We start from the raw sequence: 25,360 nt of genomic DNA, 5'->3' as shown, positions 1-25,360 counted from the left end.
TCGCTCTCTCGCTCGCATACATTCACACAACTCTCACACACACGCGCGTATGTAGCAGAAAAGAACACACACAGTAGCCAGCGGTCGTTGGTCATGCATACGTATGCTTCTTTTTTTTGGTATAAATCGAGCGTCATCGACGAGCGAGCGAGAAAGAGAGAGAGATAGAACCTTCCTGATACGGCTCATCGCCGTGTGAGAGAGAAAAGGAAGCAATTTCTGTTTGTTTTTCCCTTTTTTCAAATTGAACTCGCGGTTATTTTAACATTTTTGGCACACCAGTGTAAAAGGGGTTTGGGGGGAGGTGAGAGGTGAAAAGGGGTGGCGATCGCGAAAGGGGAGAGTGGAACAGGGGTATTGGGGGATGCGCAAATGTGTCAAATTGAAATTATTTTTAGGGGAAATTCATTCTTCGCTCTTCAAATGATAAAGAAAAAAACAAAAACCTGTAAAACTGAGTGCGTCGATAAATCATCTTCGATTTGTGTGTGTGTGTGTGTGTGTGTGTGTGTGTGTGTGTGTGTGTGTTTCGTCCCCTTCCCAACTCCCTCACCCCACCTAACCCACCCTATGGGAGATAGTGGAGCCGGGCGAGATGAGCTGTCACACGCATGCGGAAACGGCCCCGACGGAGCGACCGAGCCGCGGCAGGTTGTGTGTGTGCGCGAGGGTGAAAGGTGAAGGTGGCTTAGCCGTCCCTCCCCCCTTGCACCCGCTTGCAAACGGTCGGAATGGAAGACGGCAGCCTGGATGACGGCAACAGGGCACAACACACACACACAAAGCCGCGCTCGCGCTTGTAGAACGGTTTGAAAGAAGCAGAAAAAAACAAGCTAAATGCAGGGCAAACAGGGAAGGGAATGAAAAGGGGGAAAGGACGGGGAGGGAAATGTTTCGATCTCTCGCGCAGTCCGGTCAGACCGAGTGGCATTCTCGCCGCACCAGAGATCGCGCCGCACCACTGCAAAGCGTGCGCGAGCGAGAAAGCAATGCGAAAGACTGTGTGTGTGAGAGAGAGAGAGAATGTGCTCGGAACGGATGCTCACACTCGCGGCAGACCAGTAGGCGTTTTGTGAATGCGTACTATACTCACACACTGACACACACACAGGGATGAAATCAGCTCCGCGTTCACTGACGGCTGACTGTCTCGTTTGGTGCGCCACCCCGCCGCCCATCGCTCTGACCACCTTTCCACACTTGACGCACGTACGAACACCCAAAACCCGCACAACCGAACGAACGACATTCCATCGAACCGCGCGCACTACCCGCACCTGCCCTACAAAAGGGCCACAGACACACACACACACGCACATACGAAAGCGAGAGAATGCGCTTTCCTGCTCTCACAAGCCGCGCTCAAACGCTTTCTGCCACTTGTCTCGCTAGCGGCGAACGAGAACGCCATCACATGCTCTCTCTCACTCATGCACTCTTTCCTTCGCTTCTTTCACACTCATTCAACACTCATTTTCGCGCTCTCTCTCTCTCACACACACTCTCTTGTACGATCATGTGACGGTGAGTATGAATCAACGCGCACGCACTGCGCCCCTTGTACGTTTGTGTGAGTGTGGGTGCGCTGGTGAGCGAGAGAGAGAGAGAGGGGCGTACGATCGACGACAAACCGTGAGCACGGCCGGCCCTGGCACAGTCGGCAAAGCGAGCCGTTTTTTCAATACCTCACAGCAACTGCACCAGAGCGCACGCACGCTCGTCTCCCGCGCGCGAGAGAGACAACAAGAGAAAGAGAGAGTGAGAGAGCGAGAAAGACGGAGCCAATAGGACCCCCCTAACAAAATAGGTTTCAGGTGTGTGTTGTGTGTTTCATTTTGAAAACACAGCTCAACGACAGCGGACACACCACAAAGCAACCGGAGTGCAACCCGCGCGCGCGCTCGGTCATCATTCACAGAGAGCCTTTTCTTCTACTCGGGTCGTGTGTGTGTGTTTGTGTTTAGTGTGAAATATATTTTAGTGTGTTTTGTTTTTGGCGAGTGTTTCCAGTGTTGTAATTGCAGGGAAGACTCATATTCCCAAAGTGCCTTTTGACGACTTTTCTCCAACGACAGTAGTGTGTGTGTGTGTGCGTTTGTCTCCACAACCGCAATAAAAGCAATTGTTATACAAAGAGCAAGTGACGATAGTAAAGTGTGTGTTGTGCGTTTTTGTGAAAATGCAGCAAGCGCATTAGAACGGCAAATATATATATAGAGAGAGAACGTGATAGTGTGTGCGGACGACAACAGTGAAAACGAACTGCACCGGGCGCCTCCACACGCATACAAACACGCAGCGAAAACAGCAAACAGAAAGAGCCGCCGGGCGAATGGAATATTTTGACAGTTCCAAGCTCCAAGCAAGCGTGTAATGTGCCGTAAACGTTCCGTAATGATGCTGTGCCACAAGTGTGCGAACGTGTATCTACGTGCCTTTTAGTGTGTGTGTCTGTAAAATACTACCAATTGTGTGTGTGCCTTTTTTCAGTAGCGAAAAACATATCCGACATATCCACAACAAACACTTTGTGCAAAACTTTCCCGAAAAAAAAAAACAGAAACAGAAATGGCCCACGGTTCACTCACAGTTGCCGGCATGATGGTGAAAAGTGAAGCGTCCCCGACCGGCCGGTCACCGTCCGCCGCCGGCACAGCGACCACCACCACCAGCCCCAGCCACAGCAACGCCGCCAAGATGGGGTCGCGGCGCATCTTCACCGCCCAGTTCAAGCTGCAGGTGCTCGACTCGTACCGGAACGATGGGGACTGCAAGGGGAATCAGCGGGCGACCGCCCGCAAGTACGGCATTCACCGGCGGCAAATCCAGAAGTGGCTGCAGGTGGAAAGCAATCTCCGCTCCGTCGTAGCAAACGGTGGCGGAAGTAGCAGCAGCAACAGCAACAGCAGCAGCAGTAGCAACACCGGAAGTTCTAGCAACGGAGGAGCAGGCAACGCCAACAGGGAGGCGGGGATGAAAATAAATCTTCTAAATCATCACCAGCACCACCACCAGCATCCGCATCTGCCCCACGTGCAGCAGCACCATCCATCGGTGCACCATCCGGCCCATCATCCGCTGCACTATCAGCCGGCGGCAGCGGCGGCCATGCACCATCACCACCATCATCCGCACCATCACCATCCGGGGCTGACCGGGTTGATGCAAGCGCCGTCGGTAGCGGCGGCGGCAGCAGCAGCAGCGGCCGCAGCAGCTGCAGCAGCAGCAGCACACTACCACCACCAGCAGCAGCAGCAGCAACACCTGCAGCCGGTCCATCCTCTGGCGTTCCATCCGATCGGTGGACCCATCGTGCCCCAGCAGCAGCAGCAGCAGCATCTGATGGACGCGGTCAGACAACGCGCGGTGCGTAATGGTGCAAGTTTGTCACCCGTCCACACCGCCCCGGCCATCCCAGTGTCCTCCTGTTCGCCCCTGTCCACCGCATCGTCGGCGTCGTGCTCGTCATCGGCCGCCGGTTCGCTCTGTCCCACGTCGCCGCCAGCGAGCGTATCGAACGGTGAGCAGCCGGCGTCCTCTGGCGGCGATCCGGCGAACCCGCAGCAGCCGTCCGTCATCTTTTCGCCCGTACCGCGGCTGGCTGGTTCGTCGCCTGCCGCCGCCCCACCCTCACCGCCAACGTCGGCCGGGGAGAGCAACCACTATTACGGCCACATTCGTGCGTTTGCGGCAGCGGCGGTGGCAGCAGCCGCCGTCCAGCGGTACGATCATCCGATCGATCTGTCACGCCCCGGTTCGTCCCAGCTCGGTGGGCCCGTTTCGCCCGCATCCGACGCCGGGTACGACCGGCGGGTAAAGCAGGAGCAGCGCGACGAGGAAGGGGAGCTGGAAGCGGCGGAGGAGGAGGAGGATGAGGAGGAGGAAATCAGCGTAGAGGAGGTGGATGAGCCGGTAAGCAGCCACAGCGCGTCGGAACAGGCGTGGGATCTGTCCTGCCGCCGGTCAAGCGATGCCACCAGCAGCACGGTCACCTCCTCCAACAAGCGATCCTCATCGGCAATGAGTGGCCCGATCGCAACGCCCGATACGAGCCGCCCCGCCAAGTCGGTGAAACTCTTCAAACCGTACCTGCTGGATGAGGAACCAAAGCAGCAGTCGCAGCAGCAGCAAAGGCCCGATTCGGCCCTCGCGGAAGATGATAAGGATTCGACGCGTGAATCGCCCGCGATCGTGGAGCAACACCACCAGCAGCAGCAATATCCAATCATTTGGAGCAACAGCTCGCCGGCGTACTACGAACCGCCCCACGCGTACGAGCTGAACCCGCCGGCCTATCTGCTTGCCTCGCCGGTGACCGGCCTGCCGGGTGTGGCGCCCGTACCGGCGCTCGCCACCGAGCGGGGCTGGAGCTCACCGCAAGCGTCGCCCGTGTCCGGGTACGACAGCTCCACCTCGATCTCGTCCGTGTGCAGCGGGCCGGAGGAGGACAATGCTAGCCACAGCAGCGCCTCCAGCCACGGCAGCAGCGACGGCCCGTCGTCGTCGGAGAAGCTGAAGCGGCAGGCGATCGACAGCTTCTACCATGATGTGGCGTGCCGCGGGGACTACCGGGCGGTCGCGACCAAGTACAACATTAGCCGCAAGTACGTGGAAAAGTGGCTGCAGCAGGAGGAGCAGCAGCAGGAAGATGACCACCACCACCACCAGCAACACCATCGTCATCATCATGCGGAAGTGACGACAGCGGGCAGTGTGCGAGTTTCACCGCTCGTTGTAGGGTGATTTTTTGCACCGCATCAATTGCGACACGTGAAAGGTAATGCCGTACTGGGTGCATAGCATTAAAAGGGAGGGAAGCAAAACGGGAGTTGCTTTTTTCAAGATAGGCCATTTAATCATATTTGTTTTATTTAACTGAAATGTGATATTTTACTATATATTGTGTGAATTAAAAACACACACAGAGAGATACAGGGATGTAACTCGAGATGAGGAAGATTCAGAAAACAGCATGAGAGAGAGAGAGAGCGAAAGATGAAACGAGAAAGAGATGGGAAGGATATCATGTTGGACGTTGTTTTACACACCAAATACCAAAATTACAACCGTCTCCAGAACAGAACGAGCAGGTCTTGTTTTGTCTGTTGGTGGCCAACAGTTCAGCAAGGGGCCGCACAGGTGGCGGGATTAACACACCGACCGCCGCACACCTTATTATGCTTTACCGGGCAGGTTTTGGGTAAGGAGGCGACCAGATCGGGATCGCGGGATTTCCCCACAATTAGTCGATCGTCACACCTCACAGGTGCCATAATGTTCACCGTGTCATTAGCTTTTTCGTTTGCAAGTTCAATCAATAGAGAGAGAAAGATAGGGACACACAGGGATGGCCATAATCGAGGGCCCCGGGGTCAATTGAGAAGATCCCAGGTAGGGCAGTGTAGGGATTGAGAAGCTTCGGAGCTGTGAGAGGCAGCCTTGCCAGGTAGACCTTAGCTGCGCTCTTAAAGCAAACCAAAATGCATTTGCATTTTACAACACACTTATAATGTGCCCTCTCCAAATCAAACGTGTTGCTGCGACGAAAAAAGAAGGAAAGAAGGTATGTAGGTAAGCGGCCGCTTAAGGATACAACATGGGGGATGGGCTGCATCTTTTCGCACCTTTTCCCTTTTCTTTGGGTAGGGCGCGTTTGCCACTTGCCTTTTCGGTGGGAATTTCCCAAAATCCGCGCGAAAAGGCGGGGTAGCGTAGAGCAACACACACACACATCTTCCGTACCGTGTGCTTTTAGGACATTTAGGGTGCAATGTGCCAACTACCGGCGGTTTCACATATCATTCAAACAGGGGGCAACGTTTTCCGTCTCTCCAGTTTCGCCGTGAAAAGGAACAACGGAGAACGATTTTTTGTTGTTGCTTTTTTATTCCTATTTTTGTGCCGCAAAATAATGCTTCGCACATGCACTTCTTGAACTAGACCCTATTACGCATCGCCCTCGATCGCGCGCTACTTGACTTTTGCTTCTTTTTTTTTTCTTTTCGTTTTGTTTTTTCGCGAGCAAATATGTTTGTTCCGCCGATAGGCTTTGGTTTTGTGGGGAAGAAGAGGTGGTTTATTTGAGTCACCTGTTTTGCGCTGCTTCCCTCGTAAGTGTGCACGGGACCGACCACCGTGTGTTGTCACCTTAGAACGCGCGCACACACACCCTGTCCGGCGTCCCGCTTGATTACGATCAATTTGACGCGCGGCGACGGAAGGGCAAAGAGAGGGAAAAAGGTTTTATGTTTCTGGCTTGCATCATCATCATCATACCTGGTCGAGTTGTGGTGTGCGGGGTAGCTAAAATTAGACTTCAATTTGCAAAGTGCAATTGTATGTGTGTGTTGTGGCTGGCCCTTAGCACCGGATCAAAACAGTGTGGGGTAAAAAAAATGCCACCCAACCACCAAAAAGCAATAACGTATTAAAACGGCAAACAAATCGCGCACACGGACAAAAAAAAGCAAATCCTATCCTGTGACTGCAATTGTACACCTGCATATCGTTTAAGGGACAATTGCAAAAAAAGGGTCAAGAAAGATTTCAAACCCCGCAGGGGGACTGTTAAAAGGAAGTGGCGACGGTGCGGCTCGCTCGCTCGCTCAACGTCAGCAAATGAGCCATGAGTATTTTTTATTTGTTTCCCTTTCTTTTTTTTTTGGATTTTGAAAAGTGTAATCGAAAACTTGTATAACGGTGCCTTAGTTCTGGGGTGTGGGCCGCCCGTCCCATAGTTCAGTGCAGGTCAGCTAAACTTGTTTGTTCTCGTTTCTGGTCGTATTAGTCCTTAAGTCTTTCCTTTTTATTCGCTCTATCTCACTCTCACTCACTCTTTCTCTCGGCTGTATTATCTCTCAATCTTGTATGAAAACTAAACGGTGCCAACACACAGAATCAGCAGCAAGCAAAAGGTGTACAGTAAGACGACGTTTTTGTGCGTACAGATTGGTGGTTAATGTTAAGCAAAAAGAAAGCTCTAGTGTTTAAGTAAGCAATGTTTATAACACGTTTGTTGAGAAGTAGCATGTAGAAAGGTTAATTGTTAAAACAGCGACTCGAATTTCCCCTCCCATTTTCCGATGTAAATCCCATCATCCCAAGCATCCCAATTTAAGAATCGAGTTCTTCCAGAGCGCGAAAGCAAAGGAGAAACGGATAGACAGGGGAACGGTAGAGCGTTTCGAAAACAAACTACAGGAAAACCCTCTTATATCAGTAGTAATACAGTAATTGTTAATAGTAGCGACTAAAAAGCATAGGGAAGAAAACAAACGTAATTGTGAAATTCGAGTGCCTAAATGAAAACGAATCAAAACGTTTATTATATTAGCATAGCTTAGAGCTTAGAATGTAGCCAGTTTAGTGCTGTTTAGTGTGTAAGCGTCATAATTTAAACCCCCCATTGTATAAAAAAAACGTATATTACAAAAGCAAAGAAGCGCGCGCGTGTGTGTGTAGCGCAGCATTAGCGGTAGATAGACAGGATAGATCTTATAAGCGACACAGATCAAATACTTATCAAAACGGCGACAAATGTCTGCCAGAAAAGCATACAATACATACAACAAACGGCAACAATAATCTATATACATACATACATACAACACACTAACTGTGTCAATCAAGTGCCAATGCGTAAGCGTACGAGAGAAGAAGAACCCCTCCCCTCGTGGTGGTGTAGAGAGCAATAGAGTGTGAGTGTGTGTGTTTGCAAAAAACGGTTGAAGAACAGATTCGCTCGACACCACTACCCACATATGGTTAAAACAAATAAAATCAAAAGCAATACATTTAAAACATAAATTGCAAATTGTTTCCATTATTACTTTTCCTCGCACTGACATTGAAAGAAATTCGTGAAAACTCTTCCTCGTGTATGAATTGGGTTGTTAAGTCTTATTTAGTTTTATTCTTATATTTCAGCGTCTTTTTTACGGTAACGGATTTTGACAAGTTGGTAGGTATGATGACAATGAAACTTACTGCGATCATTTCAGTATCATATGATAGTACAGATTGCAACTTGCAGGGTTTTCCGAGTCAATTTCCTACAACATTGTGTCTACAACATTTTTCATTCGTTGCGACATGTTTTTCAACAACTGTCAAATGTTGTACTTGCATCACAATCATGTTTCAGTTCTTCCAATCATGATTTTCAACACACCTGAAGCTGGATTTAGTTCTTAGTGATGGGTGTGTTGAAAATCATGTGTAAGAATCGAAATTTTATTTTTTATTTCAATACTCCATTTGAAAGCTGTTGAAAAACATTTTGAAAGTGATGAATAATGAGGTGCACATTCGAAAGTGCCCTGGAAACCCCTGCCAGTATTTCCAGGTATATTTTCGAATATTTCTGGTCAACCTATAATCGGATCTAATAAGCCAGATCCACAGAGGATCCTTTGCTCCACAGACCATGAGATCAAGCTAAACTCACACCATAGCTACCTAAACTTTAGCATATGTACAACGTCCTATTCCCTATGATGTTGAGACTAATTGCATAAAGCATAGCAGGTAAGGGATTGTTAGAATGAATTCCCGTCGGTGTTGGGCGCCGAAATCATACTCCGCTATCAAAAAAAAAAAAAAATTCGCGGAAGAAACCCCTATTTAATGATCGAGCGAAAATGAATACAAATCGTTATTTTTTTATACACTAAAGATCACCATTTTTACCGAAATCTACCTTATAGCATATACCGAACGATATTATATTGCAGTAATCATCTACTTGCAAAATAATAAACATTTACAGAGGTTCACAAAATTGATGGTAAACGCAGCATGATCACAAGAGCTTTGTTAATATCTTAACCAGTTTTCAAACTTGGACTTAGACTTAGACTTAGACTTAGACTTAAAATCTTGATAGCTATCGCTAGTTAATCTTCCTAACCATCGATTAGGTATTGCAAAAGTAAGGTTACCAAAACTTGTCTTTTATATTTAAGTCAAAGCTATCAAAAATACCTGAATTTGAAATCAAAGAATTAATGGTGCGCCTAGAATTACATGGACGCATGTACTTCATTTGAAGTCATAACCTAATTTTCTAACGCAAAAACCACCACTGGCCTCTTCAGGATACTTTTACAAAAAAGGCTGCTTGACCAATTAGGGTTCTGTAAAGGCCCTATCACATTGAGGAATTGGAATAGAATTGGTACATCAACACGCGTTTGACACCAGTTGTACCAGATACAAGAGTGTCTTCGCAAAAAAAAAATCTTCTACAAGGTTTGCAGACAAATTATAGCTAACTTTCGTATGATTTTGCTTGAAGTGGTAGGTTTTAGTCAATAAATTTATTATTTGATCTGATTTTAACTGAAGGTTACAATTTTATTGGTTACCTTTTAAAATGGCGTTTTCAAATTCGATCAAAAGGAAAATTATTTTGCATTTGACATTCGATGTGTAAAATTAGTACAATTTGCTATAAGAACTGTCAAATTTAGAAAATAACGTATAGCGAAATCGCGTATGTCGAGAATATTGTAACAATTGATTGGACATTTTAATCTTAAATTCAATGATTTTCTTATAGTAACAAATGGGCAAATCTATGCTTAAAACAACATTTTGAATTTAAAGTATACAGTCTTTCCCCGAGTTACGCGAATTTTTATTTTTGACAGTTCAGATGTCAAATCAGTACAATTTTCTCCATCAATTGTCAAATGAAAAATAATTACCGATAAATAACCAAATTTTCTACACCAATTGCATCAAATAAGTATTAAATTACATAAATGAACTAAATTCAATCAAAAATTATGATAAGTAAAGTATATTTTTGCTGTAACATGTGATATTCGACTTACGCGAAAATCCGAGTTACGCGAATGTCTCCGGAACGCATTATTCGCGTAACTCGGGGAAAGACTGTAATTAAATCTTATCAAAAATGCTATGAAAACATAATGGTCGCAAAAAAATCTGCTATATCAAACTAAATTTTACAGAAATTAACTTTATTGTACTTAAGCTCTATGCAGCTGTTCGATACATTTTGTGAGCTACTGTATATTAAGGATTAGTTTCCATCGCTCTACAAATGTTGTAACAATACGTTCACAGGGAAATGTTGAATAGATGTGTGTAATTTATCATTCTGTTCCAATATTTGGGAAAACAACCTTTAACCCTCGTGTGTAATGTTTTATGTGTTGATTTGTATATTGTGAGACATCACAAAAAAACAAAAAACAATATTTCATTTTCACTAAACGACTGAATATGAGGAGAATTATTTATTTTTTGAACAAACATAATTTTGTTGCACAACGACAAAACGATCATTAAATTAAGAAAAATCGAGAAGAAAGTACACCTTTAATTTGTGATTGTGAATATGATCACCATCGCAATATCACAATATGATCAAAACGGCAAAGTAAAGCTCTTCAAAAATACATTAATGTCATTCTCATTTTTCGCAATATTAAACTCATTTCCAGACGCACCTGATTCTAGAGCATTTGGCACCGATTCCCTATTGGCACGTGTGCAAAAAACAACAATATACTCGTTGCGATATATCTAATAACCCGACCATAAAACTGGAACCTAATTACCGGCAGGAAAGTGAATTAAAGAAAGAGAAAATAGTGAACCCAAACACACCCAGTCCCAGTCCGCCCCCTCGTGGGTTCGTAAATGAGAAATTCATTTATTTGCCCACTATTTGGCCGGCTCTAGCTCTTATTATTTTTATCGCTCGGTTTTGCCGATCAGTGTTAGTACCCCTTACTTAGCTGTACATCCTACAATTGAGAGCGCGTTATCATTGATCCGAAACGATCCGGGCGTACTGGGGCGCTGGCGGGCGATACGCTAACGGGTTGACTTTACGAAACGGGGAGGAGAGCTGCATTTTATAAAATCATTTTCATTTCAGTTTCATCCTCAGTCGCGCAGTGTCTTTGATGCCTCACAGCACAACCGGCCGGCTATTGGTTTTCCATCGTTTTTTTTTTTTTTTTATGAACAGTTTCACTGATCAGTTGGTGGAAAATATTAAAAAAGAGCCAATTGCTCGAAATGCTGCTCGATCGTGCTTGGGTGATTCATTTTCCCGCTGATCGATTCGGAGTGGTAGGCTCCTCTTTTTTTATTTGCTGTTCTCTTAACTGTGTCACACTCACGTGGCAATAACCCTGAAAAAAAAGGGTTAACAAAAATTACACTCCCAAAAATGTGTTTTCTTGCGCACGAAATGTGAAACCATTAATTCATTTAGCGTGCATACGCGTTTCGGGCATGGCAACGACAAAAGCAAAACCAACATCGATCGCACAACTTTCACTAAGTACGCGCCTAATTGAATCAGACGGTCCAAATTAAAGCGGTCCACATCCCCACCCCGCCCCGCCAAAAGTACCCTCTGGCTGTCCTTGAACCCCGGGGCCGCAGGCGAAAGGGTTATCGCGAACGCTTTTCACTTTCAGCGGGGGCAGGCAGTATCAAGTTACCGGTGAACCAATTACGACGAGCGAATCCTCCGACCGAACGACAGGAAAATGCGCATCAATGTATCCTGGTGGAGCTTACGCGGCACTTCCGTCAGCCAGGTGTGCCAGTGTGCGGTGGAATTTTTGGTGACCGGTTGGGTAATTAAGCTCGACTCCCTGGAACGGGGTGTTTGAATACAATTAATACAATATTTATATAATTTTATTCGAGAGCAATGTCTCTACCGGTCCATCACGACCACCTTGTGAAAAAAAAACAAATAAAATTCAAGAAATACTTTCGTTCTTACCCGGTTTTTATTTACACCGGCACAATCACCGCCAGCCACTTCCATCCAGAGATGGTACACGCAAAAGGGGTATAATTCAATTAACGCCCAGTGTGTGCGCATAAAAACGCCGGCTAATGCGTGCTCTGCTGTACATGTAACATCCCACACGAATGCGTGTTTCTCGTATAAATTTAGCTGGGACATATGCCAGCAGACTAATTGATCGTTTATCTAATACAAAAGACGATTCCAGACAGAATTTGGAAGAAGAGCGATATTCGGGGACACAATCTGGATCTGGACTAGAACTCACACATCATCGATCTGTTCGATCTTCGACCATAGACTTAACTTCGGCGCTAATCAGTCTCAATGTACAGTTGAGGTTAACGCTCAATATAAAATTGTTTGCGTTCGTTTATTGTTCATTATTTATCGTTTAATTCGAGTTTAATATACGTTTTATTAGTTGCTCCTACTATTGTTACCCAAATGTATTGGGAAAACCTTAAAAACAATATTTAGGTGTACATGATATTGTCAAAATTAATTTATCGTGAAATATGAAATATGAGATAATATCAGAGGTCACTATAGAGTGTAATTTGGCTTTTATGTTCAAATTCTGGAATCATTTAATTTGATGTAGTTAAAAAATCAGAATTTAAAATAAATCATAATCTCTTTTTAAATCTGATAAACGACTACTAAATGTAACAGAATAGATTAAAGATACAATTAATAATACTACGAACTCAATTAGGCACGTTTTGTTTTCGATGGTGGTTGGTAAAAAAGGTTATAATATAATCTTTACAAAATTACAAACAAGCAATCATGTTTACACGGATATACATATCTAATTCCCAAGCCTTACCCGTTGCTTTGCTTCGTTGCTCCAAGTGCTAATCATACCTCTCCCGTGCAATAGGGGGATCGTGCCATGTGACCAGTCCAGTAATTCGGTATCTCGCCCGGCCCGGAATGGAGTGATTTTTAATTGAATTAGTTTTGTCAGCCCCATCCCTCCATCCCATTCTACCCCTTTTCCAAACCCCAGAAGCAGAGCGTGCGAAAACGTTACACACTTCATTATCGCCAGCTCGGGCACGGAAGGGAAGTGATTTGGCAAAAAAATGGGCGATTTAAAACACTGTACACTGGATGGAGAGTCCTCTGGCGCGCTACTAATTTATACGGGTTGACAGGGACCCAGACCAGCAAAAAAACAAACAAAAAATCGGTCCAGGCAGAAGAGATCGATGAGCGTTTTCCTCACACCGTTTTATGCCCTGGGCGGACGATAGGTGCGAGTGATTTGTCAACGCGGTCCCGGGGCTCAAACAAACCCCGGATGACGGATGAGGCAACCCTGGATGCGAATTTTTTGGTAAGGCTCCCACGAACACCGGTGCCACTGTGTTTTCCCCCACCACTCAGTTGATTTGTAGCATTATCGATATAATCGATGGGCTGGATATGGTGTGCACCAAGGCGCAAATTGGCTCAACTATTGAGTGCTCTCCCACGATTTTCAGCCCAACACTTGGGCAAAGGGGGTCGCGTCTTGTCATGAACATGCAAGCGCGATAAGACTAATTTGAAGGTGAAGACTCACCCGGAATGTGATGGTCAGTTAGGTGATTTGATGTGTCTATTTTTAAAAGCGCATAAAAGCGGCTTACATGCTACTCTGCGCCACTTAAATCAGCAGAATATTCCTTTTTTTATAATTTATAATTGCAAAATCACTAACCAATTTGAAATCACAATTTGTGGGGTATTTTTTTAATTGATTGATCAGTCTATAGTCTCTCTTTTGTTTTCGATTATACCTCCCTACTTTATGTAATGGTCGATTAAAAGTTCAGTGCGTAAACTCCGCGATCGGGCAAGATCGAGCATTGAACCGTTGACGAACGTGCTACTAGAGCTATCCTTTAACGTCTACGCTACGGGACGCAATGTTCACGACGGCGTTAATTTGCGACACAAATTGATTACCAGGTGCCACGGAAGAGCTTATTACAATTACTTCTTAATCGTGTAAGCTGATCTAACCAAGCATTGAGGATTATAGTTGAAAATAAAAAGGTCCAGAATTGTTTATGGATTCATTTAAAAATTCTTACAAAAGCTATTAATTTGTGGTTTGCTTTCTAACACCCTTTTATATTGCCGAAGCTTTAAGGTGCATTTTTTCAATCCATCACAAGTAAACATCAAAGAATTTCAAAATTGGCAGCTTTTTAGGCTACTCGTTCAATTAATTTTACTTTACCTCACAAACCTTTCCATATAGCAAGGTGTCCATTATCAATATTTGGTACACAAACTATTAAACCATTCCTGCAGGTCGCGATTGACCGGATGTGATGTGATTACTTGCTTTCGTTCCTTGCAACTGTCCGTCAGACCGCCCAGCCAGACAAACCGAAAGAATGAGATGGAAAGTGTATCGCCAGCGCGCGAAAAGGTGGCACAACACAGCAAAGAAGCACACGCCGACACGGGCATCGCTCGGCCGGCAGGATGGTCCGGACTATTTTTAATCTGATTTCGCGAAAGGATCGGAATGTGAGGCTATGGGCCCAGCAGCAGCAGCAGCAGCAACAGTTTCGAATGTGGCAACCTAAACATGATGCTCTCGTTCGATGCTGTGTTAGTAAGGGGAGCATCACTGTGTGTGTGTATTTATTTTCTTGCCCGGAGGTCACCAAGATCAGGTTGATGGGGAGGCGCTCGCTTAGAAGCCAGGAACAGTAGCCAGAGCGCTGGGTGATGCGCCACCAACGGTCCCGACGAGTTGGCGAACAGACGACGGACGATGAGCGATAACGATCCGGCTCGGATTGGCCGGTTTTTGGCAAGGGTGACGGACATTCTTTTGTACCGGACCCATCAAGTCTAGTGCACGAGCGACGGATGGACCGATTGTTGTTGTGCACCCGTTAACCTAGGAAGTTAGGATGAGTGCGATTAGACGGGAATTTTGCAAAGGAAACAAACCTTGATGCGGCCTAATTTCGGGAGGCCTGCCGAAACCGCCAGGCGCAGACTGATAGGCGCATCTTTGCTTTCTTCAATTAGTCGGTACAACATCACGGGTACCAGCCCCACACACGTCGGGCGAACTTGGGTGCACAATATTTCGCAATGTGCCACAACAACGCAACATGTCAACGTGGAAGTTATCGCAAATTTAATGAATGAATTATTCCCTTATCGCCCGGCCGGTCAGGACCTGCACTTTGTCAGGAGGTATTTTTTATAATGACTACGTAAATGTCACAGTTTTTTTGTGTGTATTTTTTAATGTTTTGCACATGATTGGAACAGTTCGGCGAATTGAGCTAAACAGTGAGGTAAACGGAAACCGACGCAAGCAAAAATTTATATTTATCAAATTTCATTTAGTTTTTTTTGTAACATTTTGCAATCATAAAACTATTATACAAGGACGGACACATTATGACAATTGTAGTATTTTTTTATTTAAACGGTAAAAAAGGCAAGCGGAAAGTATAAACATTAAATCAATGAACTTACAATTTTAATACGTAATGTAATTAACCGTTCTTCATGCAACGTGCACCCGTTTTTCAGATTTTCAAAATTGTGCTTTTGGCTGCCTGCACGACGAACGTACGCAGCCAGTCACTAAAAAAAGCTCGTTGTAGCATTAAGCACGGGTTTAACACGACAAAGCGAAAGGCCATGGGAGTCAAGGTGTTTGGATATTAGGAGGTGAAGTGCTTCAGAGCAAATTGACATTTCACGACTTGACATAACAATACTGGGGGCTCCGGTATTAAAATCGGTAAGGGCAAGAGGGGGGTATAGAAAATTGTATGCGATTTGACATAACAATACTCAATGATGGCGCCCGGCAAACGCGCTAATAATTCACCTTCTAAATAAACACACCTTGCATGGGAGTGACAAAATGCTGACAAATTTTTCAACATGTGAGCTTTTGTCACTTTTTTTTAGCTTTTGTCAAAATTTTGTAACCTGGAGCAGCCAGGAAAAAAAGTTGACAAAAGTTGACAAAATTTGACGTTCGTGAAAAAGCGTAAACAAACAGCTATTTGGCGCAGTTGTGACCAATTGTTATGATAATAATGCTAAAATGCATGATTCTAATTGATTTATGTACCTATTTAGTACTTCTTAAACAAAACATCGATGACATTCAGATGTTGGAGCTTTTTTTTCGCTCTTGTGTATGTTTTTGGTGCGACCACGAGAAAAGCTCTTTTTTGCAGTTGACAAGCAATTTTGACAAAGTTGAAAAAATTTTCAACATTTTTTCAGCTCCGTGGCCACGCGCTAACAGATGAAATGCATCATCAAATACAGTGATTATCACTTATATTACACTGGAAAAATACTCATCAAATGATTATTCTTTGCCAATAATAAGCCTAATATTATGAGCTACTTTATGAAAAACAAGTTTTTTTCCATTCATATTTTCTCTAAGACGCTTCTTTTTTCTATGCTCTACAAAGGCTGTAAAGTTACGCTTATTACAGGGTTACAGGATTTATTGGTCGGTTCCCATAATGTTGTATTTGCTTCACATATCTTTTTGGTGTGTTCCCATGATTTATTGGGCGTTTTCCAGAATTTTTAGGTTCAATTGTATTTATATCTAATCGAATGATACCAATACATTATGGGAACGAACCAAAAATCTACGGGATACGATGAAAAAAACGTGAGACGAGCCCAAAAAAAATATGGGAATCAACCAATGAATCGTGGGAAACCCTGTAAAAACCACATAATGCCAAGCATTTATTATATTTTTTGGTGAGAAGTCCAAAGCGGATTTCTTCAAACGCTGTTTGTAAAGCAGTTGTATTATAATTATATCAAAATGGTCTAGCGTAGTGAAGGGGAAGCTTTGTGACTGAATGAAACAAATTCATTAAAAATAACCATAGAGTTCCAATTTGCAAATTGGGAAGAGTCAAATTGATAAAACAAGAGTAAAATTATGTCAATGTTTTTTTTTTTAATATGTGTAAGGTCACGGAAACGGACGTGACAAAATGCTGTTTTTTTTAAATCAAGAGCTTTTGTCACTTTTTTACCAATATTTTGTTACCTGGAGCAGCTAGGATTTAAAGTTGACAAAAAGTGATAACATTTGACGTTTGCGAAAAAGCGTAAACAAACAGTTATCTGGCGATGTTATGATCCATTGTTAAGGTAATATTGCTAAAATGCACGTTAACAATTGATTTTTGTTTCTATTTAGTACTTTATAAATAAAATCCTACGATAATCCGAGGCTTCACTTTCTGTTGTGTTTTACAGCTTTTTGTACCAAAATTTTGTCAATGTGTCATATTTGATCCCTCGGCTCCCAACGATTCCGCATGGCTTCGACATCAATTTGGGTTTGTTTCCGGTTCCCAAATTTCGAACCATCATCCGCACCTACCATCGTCCAAATCCCTAGGCTTCTCGATACGAGCCTTGTTATTTATAAATTTTAATTTGTCCCAAATTAGCTCAAATACACATAGGATAAAACATAAAATGGTTCCTATCAGACAAATACAGAAGCAAAAAAGACAAAAGTATGCTGAATATAAAAGAAATGGCAATTAAGAGGCAAAATGTACCCAACACGACTGTAATTTCATTTCTTTGCCACAAAAGTAACAGATTCAACGAGTATTTTAAATCTTTCAACCTGTTGAATTATTTCACTGCAATAAAACTCAACCCACCGAAACTTTTCTCAAGCAAATCGAACGCACTACGTGTAAATGCCGCTTAATACCGCTCAAGGACGGCCAAGGTGGATTTAAAAATATCAGGTGGTGGACTCTAGTGCATTTTGACAATTCGTCACTTGACGTAAGGTCCCCAGGATTCAAACTTTGTTTACATTTATTAAATTTGTTCATATAATTTATCTACCCCATTTTTTCGATTAAATATTCTTTAAAAATATATTTTGGACTTTGCGAGTTCTTATTTAACATTAAAACATAGATTAAAGTGTGTTATTTTGTGTTATTCCGTGAATTTATTCGATAATTTATTATGTTTTCGACATTTTTGGTTATAACAACTAAGAAATCATTATTTTTATAAATTTTTACATGAATTCCTCATGATCTACGAGCCGCATGGACAATTTACGTGAGATTAGAACTCTTACTCACATGACTTTAAATTTCGTGCATAAACAAATAATCAAATATTTTGTTAATATATCTTATTTTTTCGATAAAATCAATAAATACACAAAAATGCACGTAATAACAAAGAAATCTGTTCTATTTGCTAAGCTTTGTGTGCGGAAACCAATGGTTAACGGTTCTAAAATGACGTAAAGTCCCTCAACTATGGCGACCCCCCAAAGGCCCTAATCCACCACCTGATTTTTTTAATCCACCTTGAAGGACGGCAGAGGTTGAAAGAGACAACAACTACACATCGCCCCACAACGCGCGTCTTCTATGGCACCTCTCTTTCTACCCGTGTAAAGCACAAATTTCGTTCGACTGTCGTCGCTGAGCGGAAAAGGAGAGGGACTAGGGGCGTGTGGGACTGGTAGGTGTAAAACTCGGACCCGAAAGGAAAAGTAAAGACAAACACAAGAGAAAAAAAAACAACAAACCACTCTTTCAAAACACAGCTGACACAAGCACAGTATTTTCGGGGTGTTGTTTCGTAGGCTTCTGCTCCCCGTGTGTGGGTTTAAACAAAACAGTTCACCAATCAAACCACCACAATTAGATGGTTGATAGAAAAAAATTCTAAAGTGCTACAGAACCACCCAACCAGTTTGTGTTGTTTTGTTTGGATAAAACGGCTTTGTTAGCATCAAGCAGATTGTCGCAGCAGAAAAGAGTGTGGGAAGTTTGCACAACAACACCCTCTCGCGCTCGTATCCATTTCACCCCACAAGTGCCCCCACTGCCAAGACCGTTGTTGCTATTGTGCCACACGGAGATTAGGGAGAAGCGTAGATGAACCACCGCACATCCGCCCAGTGGGTTCTTTCCCTTGATTGAGGCTGATTAAACCCACAAAAGGTAAGCTGTGCAAGCTCGATGCTGCACAGTTATTGGGTGGGGTGGTGTGGCGCAATATTACATAAAAATCCGCATGCCCCCAAAAACCGGATCAATGGGCCAAACCAATGTGTGCGCGTGCATGTGTGCTTGTGTGTTTTAAAACCTGAATTGCCGTCCTTGCGTTTTACTTTCCGTTGTTGGTTAAATAACAACGCCAGGGGAAGGCTTCTTCGTAGGTACTCCAGCACTACCAGTTCTTCCTCCCCATTGTGGAGTGCAGGCCGCAAAAAGCAGGCCATCTCAATCGGTCGATGGTCATCGTTTGTGGTTACGCACCACACACACGCTTATCAACGGGCCCGGGAGCAGAGATTGCTGCGTGCACTGTAAACTATTGTGTGTGTATTCCCTCCCTTTTCTCCCTTCCAACCACACAAAATCACCCCCGTTCTGTCCATGAGTATCGGCCCTTATCGTGTCGTTTCTTCCAACGCGCTAACGTACTTTTGCTTTCTTTCTTTGCTTATCCCACAGGGCTGAGCATTCACAGTGGAGAGGACGACCAAACCCGGGACAGTAGCAGTAGCATAATAGCATAACAGCGGTCACCACAACGTACCTGCACACGCGAGGATGATGCACATGTCCTTCTGGTGGGGCTCGAACGTGGGCGACGTGTTCTTCTCCGGCCTGACGGTGAACGGTACGGGACCAATGGTGGCACTCTGTCTCACGCTGACCGCCCTGTCGGTGGCGTACGAGGGGCTAAAGGTAAGAAGGAGGGCAGCAGTGTACCGTAGATAATGTGCAGCTACACGGTTCCGCCCGTTCGGCGAGTTCACTGACCGATAGGTGCCCCGTGCGTCTTTGTTTGGTGAAAAAAAACCGCACTTACAAAGTAGAACGAACGATATCTGAAATGACAATCTCGAGTTAGCACAGCCCATCGCTCAATAATTCAATTGTTTTACCTTTTTATTTTAGATCCACGGTGCTAAGGTGCGCGCTAGGACGGCACGCGAACGGGTACGGTCCGCCTCGTGTCCACCGAGCGAAAGTGCCACCCTGCTCTCGCTGGAAGGTAGCGTCAGCAATGGGCCACTGAGCGGCAGCAACCTATCGCGCCGCATCCGGAAGCTGGCCGCCGAAGCCGTCACCTTCCTCTTTCACAGCATGCTGGGATATGCGCTCATGCTGACGGTGATGGTGTACAATGGGTACCTGTTCGTGGCGGTCGTCGGTGGCATGGGGCTCGGTTACTTCCTGTTTGGCCACCTCTCGATGAAGGTGAACATGGAGAATATACAGGCGCACCAGACGAAAATGATCTGCACCACGCGCTGCCTACAGCAAGGTGAGTGTGTGGCTGAAAGAGAGGCAGCAAAGTGACGTCTTTGTGTCAATGTTCACTAGGATCCCGGTTGGGGGAGGGCAATCGACTTACCCATTTCATCTCTTTGTAGCACTAGCAACCTGCACAAGCACTGCTGCAAAATGTCATGAGCATCACGAGATACAGTCAGAATTCAATAATTGAACGTTTTTTAATTGGCATGTTTTTTAGTTGAACGCTCTTTAGTTGGCTGACAGTTCAATTAAAAAGCATGCGATTGTATGGAAAACCCAGTTTTTGAAAAATCACAAAAATCTCATGGCCTGCTGAGAAAAATTACAGAATATTTTTGTATGGAAAAACGTGCCAACTAAAAAGCACATAAAACAATAGTTGGCAGGGAATCGAGGTTCAACCAGTGAGTTCATACTGTACTCATCAACGAAGCCAATGAACATATCCGTGGTAGCTTGATGCTCATTGCTGATACTCAATGAAAGTGCGTCATGACATGCCGAACACGACATGCGAGTGCTTGAATCAATCGCGGGACTCTGACTCACAAGCTGCCGCCACAAGCATAATCATGACTTGTTCTGACTGTGAACAGTGCTGCCAAATGCCACTGTTTCAGTCACCAAAACACTCATGACTAAAACGAAGCTCAAATCAGCTCACGATCACAACTGTGACGATCAGAGGAAAGACTCAAACAGTTGGTGGACCAATCACATGCTTAATGACATTTTGTTTAGCACCCAACTCTTGGTCATTCACTTGGTCATGACATTTTCTGTTGGTGATAATCACGACATTGTTGCAATATACTTGGCGGGTGGTTCCACTGTCGGGTCAAATCAAGCGAGAAACAGTGATCATTTTGTGTCATGGAACCACTTGCACGCACCGCATATCTCCCATGACTATCGTGATGATCACCGTTTAAAAATGTCGCACAAAATGTCACAAAGCATGTGATGGTCGCACCAACTGCTTGAATCTCACCTGTGATCATCGCCGTATAGCTCGTGGCGCTGACATAATTTTGTTTCAGTCGAAATTTCTCATGACTATGTCAGTGACATTTTGCAGAACTGATCACAGTAAAAAAAAAGTCATGACATAGTGACTAACCAAGCGATGATTGCAAAAATGTCACGAAGCATGCATTGATCACATCAATCGTTTTGAGTATCATCTCTGATTATCAGAACTGAGTACGTGACGCTGACATGGATTTTGACATGGATTTTTTTGACAGTCAGACTTTTATGACATTGACAGTGACATTTTGCAGCACTGCTAGCAACACGCGCATAAATCTCATATCTAATCGTCCTTTCTGATCATGTCCTGTTTCTTCTCTTCTTTCTCTCTCTCTCTCTTTCTTTCTCCTTCCCCTTTCTGAACGATTCTGCATTGGTGCAAAAGGTGCGGAAAGCTGTGCGATGAGCCACTCAGCGCCCTGTCCATCCGCTGTATGTGACAATCGGTTTTAGAACTGTTCTGTTGTGCCATTTTTTTTTTCTTTTCCCTTATATCTTTTTCTGTTTCTTTTTGCCTGTTTTAGCGCACTACCCGCTCTAATTATCAAACCCTGACCTAAGTTGTATAGTATCATCATCCCTCGCGCCATCTTTTGAACACACATGCATACATTTTTAACCTTCCGAACACGCTGGCTACAGTTCCCCATTTCCTGTACAATAATCCCGCCACAATCCATCATCCTCGTTCTTCTGTGCCCGTCGTTTTTCTGGTTTGATTTTGTTGCTCTTTCTGTTCTGTGTTTTTAAGTTCCTGGTCTGATTTTGTTTCTCCTTTTTTGTGTTGCTGTCGCTTCCCTTACCTTTTTGTTACAGAATCGGTAAACCCTTCCGCATCGACCAGTCTCGAGCATTACCCGCGTGACTCCTCGTCGTTGGACGCAGAGCATGGCACAAGCAGTCGGTATGGCATCGCGCACGGTTCGTCTGGCTGTCACTAGAGCAGGAAATGAAAAGCGTAAACAAAAAACGGCCTACCGAACACAAATTACGGTACAATTGCTGCACAGTACCCAAAGTCCCACACTATCCACTTGCTGGCGGTTTCCACGGGTTGATGCCGCACCGAAACTGTGATCTTTTAGCGCTTTTCCGCCTCCCCGTCTGAAGCAGAGTGCTGAAGGAACCGACCTAAAGGGTCAACTAACACATGATCATACTTTAAATTAGCGGGGAAGAGAAGGTGCCAACCTATATAATTACTATTTCAACCAAGAACAAACAAACTAATTGACAATATTTAAGGAACAAAAAAGGGGGACCGGTCGCGTGCTATTTAAGTACTAAAAAAAGGGGTGTTTGCTTCCAATCTTTTACAAAACAAAAAACATGCTTCCGTCTTTGTGTATTCTAATAATTTGTGATATTTTTTGTTGTCAAGCATCCTTCCCACAAAGGGGACTTTTCTTAAACTGTTTGTTTGTACAGAAACCTGCAAATGTTTATAATTGTATATTGAAGAGAGAGAGGGGAAAAAGGTGTAAAACTTTCGCAATAAAGCCACAAAAGACAATGCATTGTTACCACACTAAGTCATAAAGCAAACAGAAAAGCGTGGAATTATTTGTGTTTTACGGCATTTGGGCGAACCGCTTGTAATCAATCTTTTCCAGCTGCACCAGCGGTTTCAGCTGCTCGGCAAAGATGCGCATATCCTCGGCGATTGCGTCCTGGCCCTTGGGCGCCAGCACCGACAGCTCCACCAGATAGCTTTGGGAGATGGGTTCGGTCATGTTTTTCAGGATTTTAGAGACGGTAATCTTCATGCGCCCCTTGCGAAACATGTACCCCTTGGTGGAGTACTCAAAATCGAGCCGGAAGCCCATCTCGGTCAGGAAATCGATCACGTGCGGGGTGCAGGCAATGTCGAGGCTGCTGCGGACCAGCGTGGGACGGGTCCGATCGCCCAGCTCGGGTTGACCGATGTAGCGCAGCTGGAGGGGGGCTTCCACGTCCTGCGCACGGCGCACACGGACCGTCATTACGGGGGTCTAGGAGTAGAAATGGCGGAAAAGGTGTAAGTAATTTGGGGAATGGAGAAGTGTTCCACAGGTGAGTCACCTTCTCTGTAGGAAGCTTCAAGCTGAAGCACATTTCAATATCGCTGAAGGTTTCCGGGCTAGCGTCCACATTGTCGCAAAGACCTCGCAATCTGTGGAAATAGACAAAACATACATTTTACTGTTGTAGGTTTTCCTTAATTTAACCCATCTTCATGCCTCAGAGACGTATGTGAGAATTATAACTGATCGTTATGATCCATCGCGTTGACTCCCAATTCAAATGTCATGCTTTCGCCAATTCTTCATTTGTATGATGTCCTTAGTTGCTGTTCCCTTTTATTCTGATTATTATATCATTATTGCCCAATATCGTTCTATTGGGCGAAACTGCGGCAATTTGGTGGATTCAGGTTTTCTTATATGAATTTCACACTATTATCATTGTACCATTATAGCACGTCCTTGCCATAATGGCAGCTTGCTAGATCAGGCCAAAACATGATTGGACCATCATGAGTCCCAATAATTGGCAAAATTCGTGTCTTAATGCACTCTTGCTAATACAAATCAGATTTAATTTTCTTATTCTTCACAATCACAATGGTGTTTTGCCACATGAACGGATTCCTTGCCAAATCCTTGCCAAATCCTTGTTAAAAAATTATAAAATCGACTTTCACGTAGGTTTCATCATCTATCAATCTATCTATCTATCAGCAAACCATGCGGGTTGGTCAGCACCAAATCGTACAGCTTCCGAGCCCGGTTTCTGGCCATTGTTTGTTGTTTAATGTTTCGATTGGGTACACGATCGTTCAGCTCTTCCAAAAGGCTCTCCAAGTAGCGCTAACTCGTTCACATGGAGCAAACTGATTGAGTTCGAGCGTGTCTATAGCTGCACACGTCTGACATGTGATTGGTGTGTGGTACCATTCCATCTACTGAAGAGTTCTACATGTGGAATTTGCCCCATGTACAAGCAAGAATAGAACGGAGCGTTGCAGTGATGTTCGTTTTTTTTTTTTGTCGTGAATCTTTCCAGGCAGCGCCGACATGATGCTAGTGTCACTGGAAGTCTTTGGATCAGTTTCGAATATATTGCTTTCGTTAACTGTGGTTCTTCCGTGCTCAAAGGAATATAGGTAATTTCCTGCATGACAGTTTTGTAAGCACGGGTATGTTGTTGGCGGGATGGCCACGAGGTTTGATGGGTTCTTCCAGCCTCGACGATATGTTTAGCTCCGACACGCAAGCATTCTCGTTCTTTTTATGTACCGGTTCGTAAGAAGTGCCCTACTTTTTCTCGCCAGTAGGTGCAGGTTCAGGTTCGTTTTTTATCTCGCGGAAGCGCTAGTTGTTCTAGGGGAATACATATACCTCTAAATCCATAGAAAAGAAGATAACCGGAATGCGAGGTTGCCTTCGGTAATGTTCATCAATCTTGCTGAGCAGATTAAGAGCACCAACCACAACTTAGGCAGCAAAAAATGTGTTCAGTAAAATTATTCTCTGTTCTTCAATTGAGATCTCTCACTCTATGCAGCCTTACAAGCTGCCCGAATTTGCTGATCATCAGCAGGGACATTCCAATTCTGGGACGCACATTCACGGACTTAATCGCCACCGAGTAATGTTTATGTCTCAGGCGTGAGACAAGACCTGAAAAGACTCTATAAAATCTGATTCCGGAAGACTCTATACTGGTTCAGCGTATCACTCCTCTTGGAGCGAGAGTTGTTGTGGAGGCACAACACAGACAATATTATACATTGCACTGAATCTGGTACTGTCCTTTGCATCTGCAAGGACATCTGCATTGAGAGATCATCTGAAAAGAGGAACCATTATCCTTTAAACAACCCCCAAACCGATGCTTACCGGTGAAGCAGATTCTCGGCAGCCGAATCTAGTATCGACCCTTGCAGTAGAAACTCCTGATTCGGTATGATATTTGAGCTGAGCGCTTGCTGCAGCAACTCGGCAGCATTAACTTGTGCACCCATCTTTCGTTTGGGGAATGAGAGTTTTTATCACAAATTTCGGTTTAAAATGCAACCACAACTGGTAAATGTTTACCAGAGCGCGCAGCAGAGAAAAAAAGCAAACAATTCAACACAAACAAAGCGCTGTCACTTTATGACAGCTTGCGCGTGTGTCAAGTAGTGATGGGTTAT

The 25,360-nt window shown here is 44.4% G+C and overlaps 3 protein-coding genes across 12 annotated transcripts; 2 read left to right on the top strand and 1 right to left on the bottom strand.

Annotated features, from left to right (window-relative positions):
* Positions 1 to 1,672: 1,672 nt before the first annotated feature.
* LOC3291198 (midnolin homolog) lies at positions 1,673 to 7,806 on the top strand. The gene has a single exon (XM_061653707.1). The coding sequence runs from the start codon at positions 2,569 to 2,571 to the stop codon at positions 4,741 to 4,743; it is 2,175 nt and encodes a 724-aa protein (XP_061509691.1). The 5' UTR covers positions 1,673 to 2,568; the 3' UTR covers positions 4,744 to 7,806.
* Positions 7,807 to 18,182: 10,376 nt separating this feature from the next.
* Positions 18,183 to 22,735, top strand: LOC4577638 (high affinity copper uptake protein 1). Of its 10 annotated transcripts, XR_009765798.1 has the most exons (6): positions 18,221 to 18,822; positions 19,339 to 19,575; positions 19,789 to 20,158; positions 21,569 to 21,615; positions 21,708 to 21,896; positions 22,000 to 22,235. XR_009765798.1 is itself a non-coding variant. In XM_061653774.1 (5 exons), exons 2-5 carry the CDS (start codon positions 19,438 to 19,440, stop codon positions 22,006 to 22,008), a joined length of 564 nt encoding a protein of 187 aa, XP_061509758.1. In that variant the 5' UTR covers positions 18,197 to 18,337; positions 19,339 to 19,437; the 3' UTR covers positions 22,009 to 22,735. The 10 variants fall into 10 exon arrangements, 8 of the variants coding, with proteins under 8 accessions (XP_061509754.1, XP_061509758.1, XP_061509756.1 ...); XM_061653774.1 differs by lacking the exon at positions 21,708 to 21,896 and having other exon boundaries at positions 18,197 to 18,337; positions 22,000 to 22,735; XM_061653772.1 differs by having other exon boundaries at positions 18,197 to 18,337; positions 21,708 to 22,735.
* LOC1271016 (mediator of RNA polymerase II transcription subunit 18) lies at positions 22,599 to 25,321 on the bottom strand. Its single transcript, XM_309758.6, has 3 exons — positions 25,065 to 25,321; positions 23,245 to 23,335; positions 22,599 to 23,174 (listed from the first exon to the last, which is right to left on the bottom strand). The coding sequence occupies exons 1-3, from the start codon at positions 25,187 to 25,189 to the stop codon at positions 22,755 to 22,757; spliced, it is 636 nt and encodes a 211-aa protein (XP_309758.5). The 5' UTR covers positions 25,190 to 25,321; the 3' UTR covers positions 22,599 to 22,754.
* Between the last annotated feature and the right edge of the window lie 39 nt (positions 25,322 to 25,360).

The sequence above is a fragment of the Anopheles gambiae genome, chromosome 3 (assembly GCF_943734735.2).
Source record: "Anopheles gambiae chromosome 3, idAnoGambNW_F1_1, whole genome shotgun sequence".
Lineage (NCBI taxonomy): Eukaryota > Metazoa > Arthropoda > Insecta > Diptera > Culicidae > Anopheles > Anopheles gambiae.
Note: the sequence above shows the minus strand (reverse complement) of the source record. Positions and strands in the feature narration are given on the sequence as shown.

Bases quoted from the DNA above. Each gene is read 5' to 3' on its own strand.
- LOC1271016 (XM_309758.6), bottom strand. From the start codon at position 25,189: ATGGGTGCACAAGTTAATGCTGCCGAGTTGCTGCAGCAAGCGCTCAGC. The intron at 23,336-25,064 runs GTAAGCATCGGT...CTATTTCCACAG, and splicing joins GCCGAGAATCTGCTTCACCG to ATTGCGAGGTCTTTGCGACA. The intron at 23,175-23,244 runs GTGACTCACCTG...TTCTACTCCTAG, and splicing joins TGAAGCTTCCTACAGAGAAG to ACCCCCGTAATGACGGTCCG.
- LOC3291198 (XM_061653707.1), top strand. From the start codon at position 2,569: ATGGCCCACGGTTCACTCACAGTTGCCGGCATGATGGTGAAAAGTGAA.
- LOC4577638 (XM_061653770.1), top strand. From the start codon at position 19,438: ATGATGCACATGTCCTTCTGGTGGGGCTCGAACGTGGGCGACGTGTTC. The intron at 19,576-19,788 runs GTAAGAAGGAGG...TTTTTATTTTAG, and splicing joins TGGCGTACGAGGGGCTAAAG to ATCCACGGTGCTAAGGTGCG. The intron at 20,159-21,999 runs GTGAGTGTGTGG...TTTTTGTTACAG, and splicing joins CACGCGCTGCCTACAGCAAG to AATCGGTAAACCCTTCCGCA.